At 34.6% G+C, this 17379-nt stretch overlaps 1 protein-coding gene across 5 annotated transcripts in view; it reads left to right on the forward strand.

Moving 5' to 3' along the window:
- LOC138708788 (transcriptional regulator ATRX-like) overlaps positions 1 to 13250 on the forward strand; it is a 138979-nt gene extending 125729 nt beyond the window's left edge. For all 5 annotated transcript variants that reach the window (XM_069838968.1, XM_069838966.1, XM_069838970.1 and 2 more), the window contains 4 exons: positions 3853 to 3955; positions 5848 to 7076; positions 10468 to 10676; positions 12736 to 13250. In XM_069838968.1, the coding sequence (XP_069695069.1) occupies positions 3853 to 3955; positions 5848 to 7076; positions 10468 to 10676; positions 12736 to 12853 (1659 nt within the window). In that variant the 3' untranslated portion in view covers positions 12854 to 13250. The remainder of the gene's footprint in view (positions 1 to 3852; positions 3956 to 5847; positions 7077 to 10467; positions 10677 to 12735) is intronic.
- Positions 13251 to 17379: the final 4129 nt, after the last annotated feature.

Consider the following 17379-nt stretch of genomic DNA (forward strand, 5'->3'; position numbering starts at 1 on the left):
CAGTGTTCATAGTTAACGTGTTATTCTACATTTTATTTACATTATTTCACTTCCAAAGCATCTTCAGATTTCATAACCCCAATTGCTGATGAGGTATCTATGTTTGTTTAGTGAAAAAGTCAACAATCAAGCAAGCATTTTCGTTTACTAGCTACTGCGGACTTGATTACTATGCACTATGTAGCTTTGGATCATGACTTCTGACGTCACATCCGGCTATTTAGTCAACAATCTAGTTCACTTCAGCTGAAAATGTAGCTTTGAGACACGGCCTAAACAAACATAAATACCTAATTGACAATTGGGGTTATGAAATCTGACGATGCTTTGGAAATAAAATGTGAGTCCAATGTAGAATAACACGTTAACTTGGAACATTGACATTGTTGGTATCTGCGTTACATTTTTTAATATTGTAATATTTCAGGCCCTTACCTTTTCCACATTTATTTCGATTGTTGATAGCCAAAGTACGTAATTTTCAGAGATATCTTTTGAACATCTTTTACAATTCTACATCCTTCTACGTTTCTTTTCTAGTGTCTCAGGAAATTACCATTCAGTTCATAAACCTGAGAATTAAGTTTCTTGAACTGTTTACTGGAAAACTGTTTATAAACAAAGAATTCTAATTTCCTAAAAATAACAGCTGATAACTCGTAATTAAACTGTATTAGCACACAGCCTTCTTAATTCAGTGATATAACGTATTTCATGGCTTTGAGAAAAATAGTCTGTGAAGAAGGCCATGATTCCAGCATACATGTTCAAAGCTCTCTAGTGTGTAGTTTACAAGTCAACTAGTTGCTAGTTATTAGCATGTAGACTTGAGGTATGAGACATGGCCTCACTATCACGACGCGATGCTAAATAATCTAGTAGTAGATAACCAACTAAAAAACAAATGATTAGCGTCGCAGAGGTGATTCGATGTCCTGTGGTCTGTGTATTGTAACTCCATCTAGTTACGTCAACTTCATGCATTTATTTACAAGAAAACATTCCCATGGGGTCAGATAAAAAAGTTGTTTTAGTCTTCTACCATGTTAGTAATGTCAAAACAAGTGCTTATACAAATTTTGGTCACTCGAACGCAATTATTAAATAAGTTTCCCTCGGGCCGTTTACAGAAAGAAAACACAATTTCATGGAAAGATTTGTTGGAACAGGTACAACAATTGTTGAGCTATTTTTCAACATATTCTCCACCAAAATTGAGATATTTGACATATCATGGGATCAATGTTTGTACCCTTGTCTCGTAGAAGTCTGCATTCTGAGATCAGAACCAGTGTGTGACAACCGTCTGCACCTCTCTGTTGATTCCACGGTATGGCAAATGTTTCAATTCCTGTGGGGAATGTGTTGAAAAATAGCTCAACAATTGGACGGAGTTACGCAATAATAAACCAACCGACAATTTTAAAAAATGAGATATTTGCACATATCTGTTGATGGCAGGCTAATTTAACTCGGAAAAAATCAATAATGCGATATCTGAATTTTGCTGCTATTTATAAGCAAAAATTAATTTATTGCATAAAATTAATTTATTTATATTACTTTGAAATATTAATTCAACTGCTGGTCTCTTATTAAAAATCGGTTAGCCTTTTTTGGTATTATTTGTGCTATTTTTTTTGTAATAGTACGAATGTTATAATACTTCTTGCATAAAATGTTGTATTAAAAAAAGACAGATTTATTTCAATGGCCAATATCTCGAAACAGGTTTTTGGCGCTTGGTCTCTTATTGCATAACTCCGTCCAATTGTTGTATCTGTTTCAATAAATCTTTCAATGAAAATGTTTTCTTTCTGTAAACGGCCTGAAAGAAATTTGTCTTCTGTACGGCCCTCGTAATTGCACTCGAGTGGCCAAAATTTGTATCATCACTTGTTTTGACATTGTTAACATGGTGCAAGAAAAAATTAACTTTTTTGTCTGCCCCCATGAGAATGTTTGCTCGATAGAGATTTTGCTTCGTCCGATCGTGGATCCATTAAACTTTCAGTGCTGCCAACCCCGACAACAGAGGGTTAGGTCACTTATCACAGACCATAGTCTTTATCTAGAGACCTTGTTCGTTGCCAGCTTTCCCTCACTTTCTTGTTTTGAGTGATTTGTCACTCAGAGCATGTCTAGGCCTATACATATCAACGATGTTTCATGGTTCAAATAAACTTTTATTTATCTCTCTTAGATCTGATGATCAAAGTTTGCTACTGAAGCACATTAGGACAATCAATAAGTTTCCAGATTACCCTGAATGTAGGCAACACACAGGAAGTGGAGAAGTTTTTCTAGAACCAGGGAAACGTCTGAAATCTGTACTAAATGCATCATTTGAAAAGGAGAGAAGGAGACTAACAATAAGGCGTATATAGAGAGATTCTAGGAAAAATCGCAATAGGTCCTTGAAAAGTTTGCACAAAGTCACGTGTAGAAGCTCAATTCTTAAAGACAATCTGACACTGTTTGATAAACTGACTCAACAGGCATGGAAGCAATGATCTTCAGTGACACGCGCATGTATGTTTAACGGTACAATAAATATAAATTCAGTTATGAAATATATTGATTCATCCTTTATTAGGGTAAAGGTTGGTAATATTGTGATAGTTCTTTTTGGAAATTTATTACAATTTTACTGAGCGAGAGAAGGACCGGTTTTGTGCAGAAACTTGTCCACGAACATTCCCTTAATACGTTGACGCAAAAAAAACGATCTTCCTTTCCCTCAGAAAAATGTAATAAACTTTCAAAAAGAACTATCACAATATTACCAACCTTTATCCTATAGCCTACTTAAAATTTCTTCTTCTTCTTCTTCTTCTTCCGCTGCAAGACTAGGCTATAAAGTGTGTTCTGATGCAAAGACATCTTCCCATCTGCCTATTGAACGTCGCCTTCTGGTTTGTGTTGAAGTACTTGTTTTGTTATTCTATTTTCATCCATTCTTTGTATGTGATGGAACCACTGTCATTTCATGTTGATACTCTTTTCTTCTAATTTATAGATATCTGATTTCTCCCATATTTGAACGTTAGGAATGTGGTCTTTTAATGTGTATACTGATACAGGCTTACGTCTGAGAAATTGGATTTCAGATGTTTCTATTCTTCTTTTAACTGATGTGTTGAGGACCCAATTTTTACTACCATATAAGGATAGAGGACTGCTAGCACCTTATAAAACCTAATTATTGTATCTACGATTGTTTCGTTTCTTAGAGCCCTTTGTACAGTTCCACAAGTGTTGGAATTTATGCAATTTTTTTTATCTACATCTTTCTCTTTTCATAAGAGATCCAGCACCCTAAATACTTAGGCCTACATCTGTTGATCTGTTCTATTATTTCATTATTTAGTACTACTTTCGATCTTATTGGGAACTTTCCCTCTATTTACATGAACTAAACACCTTTAGGACTCTCACAAACCGACATGGCTGTTAAGAAATCCGCCATTAGTGAAGGAAACTCGTCTGTTTATAATTCTAGCACAGTCTAGTATATACAGCCACGAAGCTCAATACGTAGTAAATATGCATCCATAGATAGTTGCTAACCACTAGGATCGCTAATATCGCCTCATTACAGACCATGCGAAATAGTACCTGCACAGTCTATTGTTCCTAGTACCCTCATAAACTTAAGCTTCGTGACTGTATATACTAGACTGTGATTCTAGTTTAAGAATTGCTCACTTGTCTTGATAATATGAAAAGCCAGTAACGGGAAATTTAATGTTGCCGTTAATATTATGCGTTTGATATTCTACATGTGTTTGTGATGATTCACTGAACAGAGATCAGAAGCTTTATGTTTCATTCCAGCGAATTTGATTGCAGGAGTCTGAAGACTATGCCCAAGTTCCATCAAGTGATGCTCCAGAGAAGAAACCTGTTCCTATGCCACGTCCAAGCAAACAAAGATCTGTTGAGGATGACGGAGGTTAGATTTCATAAAATAACATTTGTTTCCGCTGAAAATAACTCAGTCATTTTAACATGTCTTAAAATAGTTGTCTCGTCCATAGCATGTGAATGAATGTCAATAGGACGTAAATAAATGGGAAACGGTACAAGTAACATATAAGCTAATACTACAATAAAAAAAAATCGGAAAAAGTTGGGTCCAACAGTTAAGAACTTCGCGATACCACACGAGCATTATTGACTTTAAATCTGGAACTTTATTATTATTATTATTATTATTATTATTATTATTATTATTATTATTATTATTATTACTATTATACCTGAGAATTCCAATGACAAAATCTTTTTCAGAAATATTTGTTTATTATTCGTGTAAGACATAGATAAGGCTCTAAATTTAAGTATTCTTATGTTTTATTTTCAAAAGGAAAATATTTTACAAGTTTCATGGGCATTGAATCTAAATGGCCTTGGCTACGTAATGGGCACTTTTTGTTTCCCTAAAGTTTGCAGCACTTACTCATAGAGAGATCAGCTGTTAATGTATGTTTTAAAGGAGCTATTGCTGAAGAAATATTTTGAGAGCCTGCATTGTTAATTTCAGAGCTCCAGGATCGAGTAACTTTTTACTCTGTAGGCCTACTATATTCTTTCTGCCACTTATTTTAGGTAGTTTGGGTTAATAACAATTAGTAGCCTAATCTTGCTTATTCTGTCGTACATCTTTATTTTATTTTTGATCTTGTAGTTGGCAGTACTTAGTGACCCCTCAAATTAACTATCAATTGTTGATTTTAATATGGAATTTCAATCGTGTTTCTTTTCTCGTTTTGATTTATAATTTTATTTAAATGCTAGCATTTGTTCAATTTAATTCGCATGTTTTTTTATAATATAATACTTCTGTGTCAAGGAATTTTAAATTTTAGACTTGTTATAATATATAAACATCAAATAATTGTAGAATGCTACGTGTTCTATAAGAAATTCCAAGACCATTTGTTTTGCAGGCATATTTCGATGTTTTCTTTATGATTTTGTTTTTAAAGAGTTTCTTTATGACTTTTATGTTTTAGAATATGTTATGTACCGTATTTATTTATTTTTATTTATTTATCTAATTATTTATTTATTTGTTCGTTCGCTTATTTATTTATTTGTTTGTTTGTTTGTTTTGTTTGTTTACTTATTATTTATTTATTTATTTATTTATTTATTTATTTATTTACTTACATATTTATTTACTTATTTATTTATTTAGCTAGCTAGCTAGTGAGTACAAATTAAATTTATTAAACAAAAATGTTTCTAGCCACTACCATAAGAGCCAGGCTCGTGTACGGTGTGGTCTTAGTCAATAATATAACATAAAATTTACAAGGACAGTTTACTAAATACAGTAAGTAACTTAATTCAAACCAATAAATACAACACAAGCGCAAAAAAAGAAGAAAGAGAAAAAGAGAGATAAAAACACATTTAATATAAATTGACAATCAGACAGAAGCCAGTGATATTCAATAAAAAACATGAATATAGTCGACAGAAAGAAAAGGTAAACAAATATATTTGTTAATATTATATATTATGAATAATTTTATAAATTTCTTTTTTAAAAGCTTCAATTTTAAAATATTTCAAATTTGGAAAATGGTTTGTAATTTTATTATAAAGTCTTGGGCCGAAACTAGCACCATGTTTAAGAGCTGCACTTGTATGACATTTAGGCTCAATTAATGGGAAAGTAGACTTTTGTCTTCGAGTACGATATTCATGTCGATTAGATTTATGTTTTATTTGATTATTATTATTATTATTATTATTATTATTATTATTATTATTATTATTATTATTATTATTATTATTAATAGTGTTTTGTTTGTCTTGTATTTATTTACATTCCAGACCTAGCTGAAACATCAGAACCTCGATATAATGAATCAATCAATCGGCCAAATAAACCTCCAAGCTTACCACCACGTAAAGTTGCAAGACCTCGCTCTCCGTGGCACGACGTTCCGAAAAATAATTCTCCCATATACGGAAATTTTCAAGACCTTGGCATAAAAGTTGCAGAGAAGGAGGAGGAGGAAGAAGAAGAAGCAATTAAAGAATCCACTGAACCAACTTGTGAAAAACAGTCTGCTCCGCAGGCCGGGGAATGGGACCAGGAACTCCAGGATGAACTTCTGGGTACTCCGCGAGGTTTCGTGTACATTCAGAATAAATGGAAAGCTGCGGAAAAGTCCTGCGAACAGAGTCGTAGCCATAGGCGAGGATCGAAGGGGAAGTCACCAATTCAGAAGTCCCCACAGTCCCCAGAAACATGTGGGATGAGAGAGGGGTTCAAGTTGAAACATACGAGAAGTTCCAGCAGTGAGAGCGGGGGAAGTAATATTGTGGGCCAAGAAACTGGAGCGAACGATCTCTACAGCGACGTGAACAAAGACCATCCATCAGCAAAGACAATTATAAAGTGTTTCAATGCACAGAGTGAGAGGATTTCAAGAAAGGAGAGTGAATCAAACGAAGAAACAATAGGAACAGAGAGTGTTTGGGCAAATAAATTGAATAATGCTGACGTAACACAACAGGGAAGTACAAAACCAGAAAATGGCGATATACTCATATCTCATCGGAGGGATTCAATACATGGCAGAGGTCAATCGGATGACACAGTTGTAGTACTCAGGAAGTCGCAAAATATTTCGCAGTTTAGTAAACATCAAGTGATGGCCAACGAGACTGAACACTTTGGAACGATCAACAATGAATCGCGTAGTGAAAGTTCTTCCAGTCACATATGCTGTGAGGGAAGATGCAGTAAAGAATATGGAGATAAGATGAACAACGGAAGTGGATGCTATCCTTCAGTGCCTGAGAAAACTGCAACTAAAGAATTCGCGGACAAGACAGTGGACACGTCTGATTACGAGGAGTGTGAAGATCTAATGCCGCGGCTCAACCGCCACTCCGACGAGCTGAACCTTCTTCTGGCTCAGCTGGCCGAGATCACGTCCGCACCCTTGCTGCCCCAGGGCGCGGCCACCAGCCTCGTCGATCTTCCGGACGGCAGAAAGCCAAAGACGCAAGCCGAGCAGTCATCGTCACTCAGCCCAGCCCAGCCTGAATCGGTATGCTTACAGTCCGCGTCACCGTTTTTGGCGTGTGAAATAAGTAATGGGAACGTTAAGTACTGTCATCCTCTGAGGAGTTTAGTGCTGAGAGGAATGCGGTTCCGACTAGTCTAGCGCAGTACTGGAGCGGGAGGGAACAGTGACAGCGGCAGTCTGGAAGGAAGTACAATCATACTGAAAACATTCGCACAATTTACGAGAGCAATATGCCTATTAGTTTTCTAACGTATTTTTGGCGAGATAGAGCTACAAACATTCGTACTTACGTGTTCAGAGAAGGAAAGTATTGTAGAAAATTGTATTTATTTATTTATTTATTTATTTATTTATTTATTTATTTATTTATTTATTTATTTATTCATTTATTTATTTATTCTGGTGAAGTTAAGGCCATCACACCACCAGACATACAAATACAATACAATAAATAAAAAGAAAAATCATAATACAACTATAATAATATAAATGAAAAGAAGAATCATACTATAAAATTTAGTGATTAGTAGAATTGAATTAAATTTGTAAAGTAATCAATTTAAATATACTGTACTGCTGAACACATTTGAGAAGTAAAACTGCTTGATTCGTATTTTAAGATATCACCAACAAATGATTTTCGCATGATATTATAGGATCTGTTTTTCACGATACCAATCACACATATTCTACAATTCCAATAGAATAAATCAAAAACTTTTCCACAGCATGTTTCCTTAAAAATGACTTGTAACAGTGAAATATTTAATATGAGTATTTCATATAATATTAACATAGCTAACATCAGGGAGATGTTTCAGCAAAAAGTGCAACAATATATTTAATATATTAATAACAAAACCATATAGGCCTAGGTAAACAATATGTATATGAAATATTCACACACTACTACAAACTGAAGACTGCATATTTTTGGACGATTAATACTTCCCACTCCGCTCGGCTCGGCTTGGCTGTAGCAACAAAAGAATCTACCTGCAACCCCCCGCACCGATGGCAAGAATACCTCAGGTCTCAGCGCTAAACTCGTCGGAGGAAGACAGTACAAGTGTTTTACCTATGCCTCAGTCAGTCTGACAACTGTGTTTGGCAAATGGCTGACCTGACGTGTATAGGAAGTGGTACCATTCTCAGCTGCACTAGCAACATGCTCACAAACTGGGCATTGTACTCTACGACACACGCCAAAAACGCTGGCGCCAGCTTCAACAGTAGGGGCCTACTTCTGTTCAAAACAATAAAGTCGTTATACAGGGTGAACAATAAGTATGGAATATTGTTAATAACTTCTTAAATTTTAATTTTACAAACAAAAAAAATATACAAAAACTGTATAACTCTATAATTCAAGTGGGTGAATTTCATGATTTTTATTAGAGTTAGATTCTTATAAGATGTTTTTTTTTTTCGATTGCAGTAATTGAAAAATCTCTTAGTGTTAAAACTAAATTATACTTCATTAATTACATAATAAATTCATTCATTCATTTGTTTGTTTGTTTGCTTTGACGGAGTTAAGGACAATAAGCCATTTCTTTTAGGAAAATCTTAGATAGATTACTTCCATTAAATCGCCGTTTTGTCTTATCGATTCAAATAAATTCCAATATTTCAGTTAAGAATTATATGGACTGCTATATTATCATACTTCAGGATAATGACTTTTAGATATTGAGTATGACCAAGATCTGTCCAAATAAGTAGTTCAACAGAAAGGAAAGATAAACAGCGTAGCTACTAAGACACTTTTCCAATTGTACTGAAAATATTTTATTTATTTATTTATTTATTTTATGTTATTAATTAATTAATTAATTTGTTTATTTGATTTATTTACTCATTTAAATTATTTTATTTATTTAATTTATTTATTTATTTAATTTATTTACTTATTTAAATTATTTTATTTATTTATTTATTTATCTATTTTATTTATTCATTTTATTTATTTTTATTTATTTATTTATCTATTTATTTATTTTATTTATTTGATTTATTTATTTTATGTATTTATTTGATTTATTTATTTATTTAATTAATTTATTTAATTTATTTATTCAGGGCGGCCGGGTAGCTCAGTTGGTAGAGCAGCTGGCTATGGACTGGAAGGTCCGGGGTTCGATCCCAGGTGGTGACAGGATTTTTTCTCGTTGCCAAACTTCCAGAATGGTCCCGAGGTTCACTCAGCCTCCTATAAAATTGAGTACCGGGTCTTTCCCGGGGGTAAAAGGCGGTCAGAGCGTGGTGCCGACCACACCACCTCATTCTAGTACCGAGGTCATGGAAAGCATGGGGTTCTACCTCCATGCCCCCCAAGTGCCTTCATGGCATGTGACGGGGATACCTTTATTTATTCACTTAATTTATTAATTTATTTTATTTATATATTATTTATTTAATTTATTAATTTATTTTATTTATTTTTTGGTTTATTTATTATTTATTTATTTATTTACGTATTCATTTATTTGATTTATTAATTTATTTTCTTTGTTTATTTATTTTATTTATTTGATTGATTTATTTATTTGACTTATTTGTTTATTTATTTCATTTATTTATTTTATTTATTTATTTATTTATTTGATTTATTCATTTATTTAATTTATTAATTTATTTTATTTATTTATTTAATTTATTAATTTATTTTATTTATTTTTGGTTTATTTATTTATTTATTATATTTATTAATTTTTTATTTATTATTATTTATTTAATTTATTAATTTATTTTATTTATTTTTTGGTTTCTTTATTTATTTATTTATTTATGTATTCATTTATTTGATTTATTAATTTATTTTCGTTGTTTATTTATTTTATTTATTTATTTGATTTATTTGATTTATTTGTTTATTTATTTATTTCATTTATTTTATTTATTATTTTATTTATTTATTTATTTTATTTATTTGATTTATTTATTTACTTATTTATTTGATTTATTTATTTAGTTTATTTATTTGTTTAATTTATTTATTTAATTTATTTTTTGGTTTATTTATTTATGTATTTATTTATTTTATTTATTTATTTTACTTATTATTTACTTATTTATTTATTTATTTGATTTTTTATTTTATTTATTTATATATTTAGTGAGTGCAAATTAAAATTATAAAACAAAAATGGCTCTAGCCACTACCGTAAGAGCCAGTCTCGTGTACGCTGTGATCTTAGCCAATAATATAACATAAAATTTACGAGGACAGTTTACTAATACAGTAACTAGTTCCGCGAACTACTTCCGTAAAAATCTCGAAATCGATTTTGTCTTACACTTGGCATGAAGCAGTCCCCAAACCAAAACGCAATCGAGAACTCTGATATTACAAACTTTCATGTTGGCACACACTTTTGTACAAAGCGACTTGGTTCACTTCTGTCTCCAGTTCGTGTTGGGCCCCATCAGGAGGAGGCGTCACTCCGACCCTGACTACGACGTGCCGCGCCCCCACGGGTCCCTGCTGCACCTGCTCGCACCCAACAGGACTTCATCCCGCAGCAGCGGCAACAGCCAGTCGGGTCAGGAGAGTGACGTCATTGAAGCAACCCGCTTCTTCGGCGAGGCAGACCTCACAAGCAATTCTGCCCGTTCCAGGTATCATTCATTCAGCCCAAGGGCAGGTCTTTCACTGCAAACCCAGCTTTCTCCAATCTTTCCTATTTCCTGCCTTCCGCTTAGTCTCCGATCCATATATCTTAATGTTGTCTATCATCTGATATCTACTTCTGCCCCTAACTCTTCTCCCGTTCACCATTCCTTCCAGTGCATTCCTTCAGTAGGCAGTTTGAGCGTATTCCGAATCTCACCGGTGAGCAATCCGATGGCATCACGGTGTTCCGAATTCCACCGATGACGTCATTGATGCTCCACCGGTGTCGCACCGGTACCATCAACTTGCAGAGGTGGTGGCAGTCTCCATCAGCCGCCATCAGTGAATCTGATTGGTTCTTGTATAGGGCGGGAATTAGCAGACGAATAACATCGTGCACTGTTGTGTCATGGCGGTGTGTTCTGCTGTATTATTTGTAATGAGCACAACGTAAAAACAATATGGTAATGGCTTATGAGCGAACATGTCAACGGACCAGTTATTACTACCGGTTCAAGAAATAAATTGTTTATGCTATCTTTTCTTTGAACGAGGTGGGAGTACGAAAATTTCGCAAAATTGTGCTAGCGTAGCACAGACAACAACTTGTACAGCCGCCATGACAGCCATCGATCCTTCCAGCAGTTTTATTCCTTATTTCGCTGCAACGTGACGTCAGTGATGCCACCGGACCGGTGAGATTCGGAATACGCTGTTTCTTCTCAGCCAGTGACCCAGCCAATTCCTTTTTCTCTTCCTGATCAGTTTGAGCGTCATTCTTTCTTCACCCACTCTTTCCAACACAGCTTCATTCTTATTTGTTTGTCCACTTCACAAGTTCCATTCTTCTCCATATCCACATTTAAAGTGCTTCTATTCAGTGGCGACTCGTGATATTTTTTGTATGTTGGATATGAGATTGACGACTGATGATCAAGACAGAAACTAATATTAATAATAATATATTAGCAACAATAATAATAATAATAATAATAGAGCATGCAAAATCAATACAATTAGGCCTATGTTAGTCTTTTACTCACCATTCTGGAATTGGTAATTTATTTGTAGTGAAGTTCGATTCTCCTCCCCTTTTTAGTTGCGAAGATGGCTCCTAAGCTTTGTACTGCCCGATATTTACCGATGTTCCGTCGTACGTTTGCGCAATTAATTTCTTGCTACAGTTAAATTCTTCTATATGATAAAATACAACTTCAGATATTCTTTCGGCTGTCCTGTCATCTGAAAGTCACGTTAATTCTTGTATTTATTATAGCTTATTTTATTTATCTTTGTGTAATTTTGTTTTTTATTTATTTTATTTTTTATATTGTATAATTTTAAATTATTTATTATTTCGTTTATTCTATTCTTTTAAAATGACCAATGAACTGCATTTAAGAAGGCTACAAGGGTACTTGAAAATTGTTATTGTAGTCTCTGACAGGGTCTCCATCACCCTGAAAGAAGGGTCGTAGTATTAGGATACACGGTCATATCCTCAAACGCGGTTAAACTCAAGCCTTACCCCTCCCACCGCACCCTCCCCTGTCCACTAACTTCACAGCTAGAAAAAACCGTTTGCTGTAAGATATTTGGATGGTATCTCGGAAATTATTTCTGCGCTGTGCAGTGGCGACAACTCACGACAGAAAGTGTAAGCTTAAAGGAAATTATTACGTCGGGACTCATTGAAAATCAAAATCTGTAATTAAAATGTTTTCTATTCTCAGAGTCACGAAATTAAACTGTAGGATCATCCTCATATCCTTCATGGAGGAATCGCCACTGCTACTATTCGCTTCTCTTCATTTCATCGTAATGTCCATGTTTCTGCCTCCATGCAATACCACACACCACACAAAGCACTTCACTAGTGTCAGTTGTACCCTTCTTGAAATACCCTATTCAATTACGAGTCACTCCAGTAGGCATCTCTTGAATTTTCAATACCAGCCTCAAACATTCACCTTCAGTGAAGACAGTTATATCACTAATAATAAGAATGCTCTGGAAGCAATAAACATGTTGCAAACTTAATATTTTCTTTTCTTTCTTTTTCAGCTTGAGTCTGAGGCACAGCGTGATATCAGAAGTGGACGACCAGCAATCTGATTCAAGCTACTACGTAAGCATGGCGCCAGATTCGTTGGAAGTGTCTCCTAACAGAAGCGTGGATTAAAACCAACGGTCGTGAAAGGAGATTAATATATAATTTATTTTATATTAATTTTTATAATTATTACTTCATGTACATTATTGAAATGTAATAGAATGTTTTATATCGAGTAAATCGTTTAATAGTTTTTGTATTTAAAAGTTAAATGAAGAAATCCATCACTATACCAAAGACTGGTCTTTACTCGTCCTGTATTACAAAACAATACCAGTTACTAGCGGTATCATAGAGGGAAACTCTTTGTAATACCGAACAGTAAAGCACCTACTACCAATTTTAACAACTCAATTTTTAAATAATAGAATTGTATACGATTCAGATGAAGTGTATGTTGTTTATATACATTATATAATATTATATTATAGTTTATAAGTAATACAACTATTTCTATTATCATGAAGTTTATTTTCCTCTCTCCAACCCCTATAGTCTTGTTTGCTAATATTTTTTTAAAGATATGTTATCTTCCTAGAAATCATTTTTATTCTCCATTATGATCTGTATTTTGAAAATTATTTCATACAATGGCGTCATTCATGAGGGTGACTCGATTCAGAATGTTTCTATCGCCGCCTGCTGGAACGCATACATCCATCCGATGGCTGCTTATACTGCCTGTTCATTCATTGGTAAAACTTAACATGACTTACGCTATAGCCTATACCTATATCCACAAGCGACTTCACTGACCGTTAGGAGCTGCCATCTACAGGCAATTTTTTCTATTCAATGAGTTGGTCATTTACAAAAACTGCTATATGACAGAATTAAAAACAGTTTTCAAGTTAAAATTGCAAATTAAGTATTAGTAGGACATTTTATGTAACTTTTAAGGTTAAGTTATTATTTTTGTTTTTAAAAAATTGACCAAGACCATAGTATATTTGGTGCTGCCACCTACCATTTCAGCGAAAGCATTGTTAGGATGGTCTTATGAGCAGGCAGTATAAACAGCCATCGTATGTGTTCAAGCAGGCGGTGGTTTCTATAGCCTACATGCAAAACCACGTGATTTCTGGAGTCACTCTGCTTTAGTCAGTTGCTAAGCTCTGAAATAAGTACATAGACTACGGTTGTTTTCTGCCTGCAGATAATTTGTATACTATTTTTATAGTTTTTTTATAAAGAAAACCCGCACTTCTTACATTGACTTGGAGTAGATAGTGTATTATTCATATTACAGTTACGTCTAATAATTAGTGTATAACTAAATTTAATCGAGCAATACAGCTTATGAGGCTACTTCAGTGCCAAAAAATGGAATTTAAATGACACATTTAGAATATCATGTGACTATCTTGCGCAGAAGAACTCCAAATCGGGACGCCATTTTACGTGACAGTTACTAAAGGTCTCTACCTATAGTGGCACAACAATGAAATTTGTTTGAAACTGGTAAGAATGTTGTCATGTACAATTTTCAAGACAACAAAATAAGTTTTACCATAAATGTAACGGGAACAAGAGCAAATTTGAATTATAAAGAAAAAGTTAAATAGACCTATATAGACTGCTATGAAGTAGATTTTGAAATAAATATTTTTGAAACATTAAGTTAGCTGGAACATAGCGGCAGAGATGATAGCGAAATATATTGATGAAGCAGAGAGGATAGAGAAGCAGCAACAAGCAATACCATTATTGTTCAACGAATTAAGTTTGACTTCAAAATTAATTTGATCCTTTATTATTATTATTATTATTATTATTATTATTATTATTATTATTATTATTATTATTATTATTATTGTCATTTTTAGGCTGGTTCGCCCATGCGTTAAAACTGCACTGGTGTAAACTTTTTGTTTTCTTTCCCGCTGGTGCGTTTGGGTAGGTGTGACATTTTGCGAAGGATTCACCTTTCGTAGACTTCGAATTCTGATTGGGTTGTGGATGAAGGGGTGTATACATAGAAATGGAGACAATGCTGTTTATTGATAGACGAGTATCTTGGTGATGCTCTCTGGTTGGTTGAATTCTAGACCTATATGACTACATTTTTTATAAAATGTTGCCGGCTAGAAAGTTGGGTGTTTCCTATCGTGATTGGATCGTTGTGAAGTTTGGGCGTAAGGCGCGTATCTGTGTTTTTTTTTCTTCCATGTTAACTGTGAGCCGCCAATTATTATTGGTCAAATTTAGGTAGCTAGCCAATTGCCTATCGAAGGGGGAGTCGGGGTGCCTGGTCCAATAGGCGACGTCATCTGCGTATTGTGCCAGTGCTATTAGCGATTATTGGATAGGGGAATATCGGTTACGTATAGTGGGGGATGTGATACTGGCCTGGGAGACTATTCGGAAAGCCACGTTGACATCGAGTGCAATTGGACCGTGTTTGCTAGTAGATCATTTGAACGTTACTCGTATCGTAGCAACAGCTGATGCGAGTGCACTGGAACACCGGCATCCGACATGAGTATACTAGGACCGTGCTCAATTTCTACGAGTATGATCGGATACGAATGTGAATTAAAAATGGTGGCGGATAACGGAGCGTTGAAAGATTGCTCAAGTAACTGGACAGAGCATGAAATGATAAAGTTAATCGAACTCTACGAAACGGAAGAAGTGATACGGAGTTTAAAACTGCCTGAATGCAAAATCAAGGGCGGGAGTCCTCTACAGTAAAGCGCAAATCTCACGAAGAAAATTGTAGGTTAGGTCCCTGATCACATATACAGGGTGATTCAAAAGTCTCGCGACATAGGCATACTCCGTTATTAGTAAAAATAGTGAAAAATGGAAAGAGGGGAAAGTTGTTGGAAATAGATAATTTCCAATCGAATGTGCTTGAATTTTCAACCTAGAATACATCGTTAAGGCCGTACACAAGTAAGACACACCCGACAGTCCAAATGTTGCGAAATTAGTGGATTTTTCGCTATTTTTTTACCGGATTTAGATACGTATCGGGTAAATTACGAAATGATGACAATGATTAACAGTGTTGCCAATACATGTTGAGGGAAAACCGCCAGGCAAGAACGAAATCCCCCAGAATTCTTATACTATCAATGTAAAGACATGCTTCTTTGCACTGTGAGAAGCTAAATAACAGCTAAACCCTGCATATAAACTATTTTTCTCCGTTAAATAATATGTAGGCCTATCTAAAATCCGGTAGAACCTGCCGAAAAGTCACTAATATGATAGCATTTGGACTGGCGGGTGTGTAGTACTAATGTACAGCCTCAACAATGCATTCTACGTTGAAAATTCAAGCACATTAGATTGAAAACTATCTATTGCCAACAAATTGCTCCTCTTTCCATTTTTCGCTATCTGCACTACGGAGTTTTTCTATGTCGCTGGACTTTTGAATCACCCTGTATATTGTAGGCCTAATCAGGGGTTAAGTTCAGCACCAAAATAAATGTAATACTGATTATTAAATACTTCGTTTATTTTACTATTCACATGTAGACTACAGTAGGCTAGAAAATTACTCTTCCTTTACCTTTCTAACACTACAGTGGCGAAGCTAATGTGTAAATACTGGTAGACTGAAAAAAAATCTGCTTAGGTACCTTGTATCTTTTTATAGAGCAAATATTTATCGGCTTTTCTATCTGACACAGAACTTACAAGAAGATGATGACCAGTCATTTTCACCCCCAAACAGGATACAAGCAGGCCTAAAACAATATAATTTATTTGTCTCAGACCACCCTGTTAGCCAAGGATATTTCTTACACTATGAAAATTGAAAATTTCTATGTCTTCCTATTTTAATATGTAAATGTGGTATCGATCTCCTATCTTTGTAAGCGCATTTTGTTTCATACGTTCAATATGAAAACGGTTTCTCTATATAATTCTACATATAATGACTCAATGTTCTCTCAGTATGAGCCATTTTACACAAAATTAATATGTAGGCCTAACACACACACATGCACTTTTGATTGAACTAAACTCAACAACGCAGCGCTTTCAGAGAACACCAACATAGCGCGACGTAACATTGTGACGGAAGGCTAGCCTCGTCCCGTACGGAGAAGTAGCGAATCGTAAAGGCTGGTTCACAATAAACCGGAAACGAGAATCGGAACGAAAACGAAAACGGTAAAATTGTTAAAATGTATACATTTAAATGTGAGCATTCACAATTAACGAAAAGGTTGCCGGAGCCCGAGATCGGAAACGGAGAGTTGGCCAAGTTTCAACTTTGGCGTTTACGTTTCCGGTCACAGCCCACTAGATTCATTCTATTGCCATCTAAAAGCTATTTTGTCGTCGTATATTTTGTAGTAAGAAGACCGTGACATAACCTATGCATTATTTTGTTCTGTGCTGTGCATCATGGAGCAAGTTTTATTTGGTGAGATTCTAATTTTGAAATCCTCACATTTACGATAAGCGGCGCGCCTCGTATAAAGATGAGAAAATGAAGGAGAATACGTGGCTTTCAATAGCTGCATCTTTGAACACCGATCGGAAGCGAATCATATTTTATTACTGTATTGGTTGTATTACACACTACATATTTACGCTTCAATTCAATAACTACTGTTGTGTTCATTTTTGTT

The sequence above is a fragment of the Periplaneta americana genome, chromosome 11 (assembly GCF_040183065.1).
Source record: "Periplaneta americana isolate PAMFEO1 chromosome 11, P.americana_PAMFEO1_priV1, whole genome shotgun sequence".
Lineage (NCBI taxonomy): Eukaryota > Metazoa > Arthropoda > Insecta > Blattodea > Blattidae > Periplaneta > Periplaneta americana.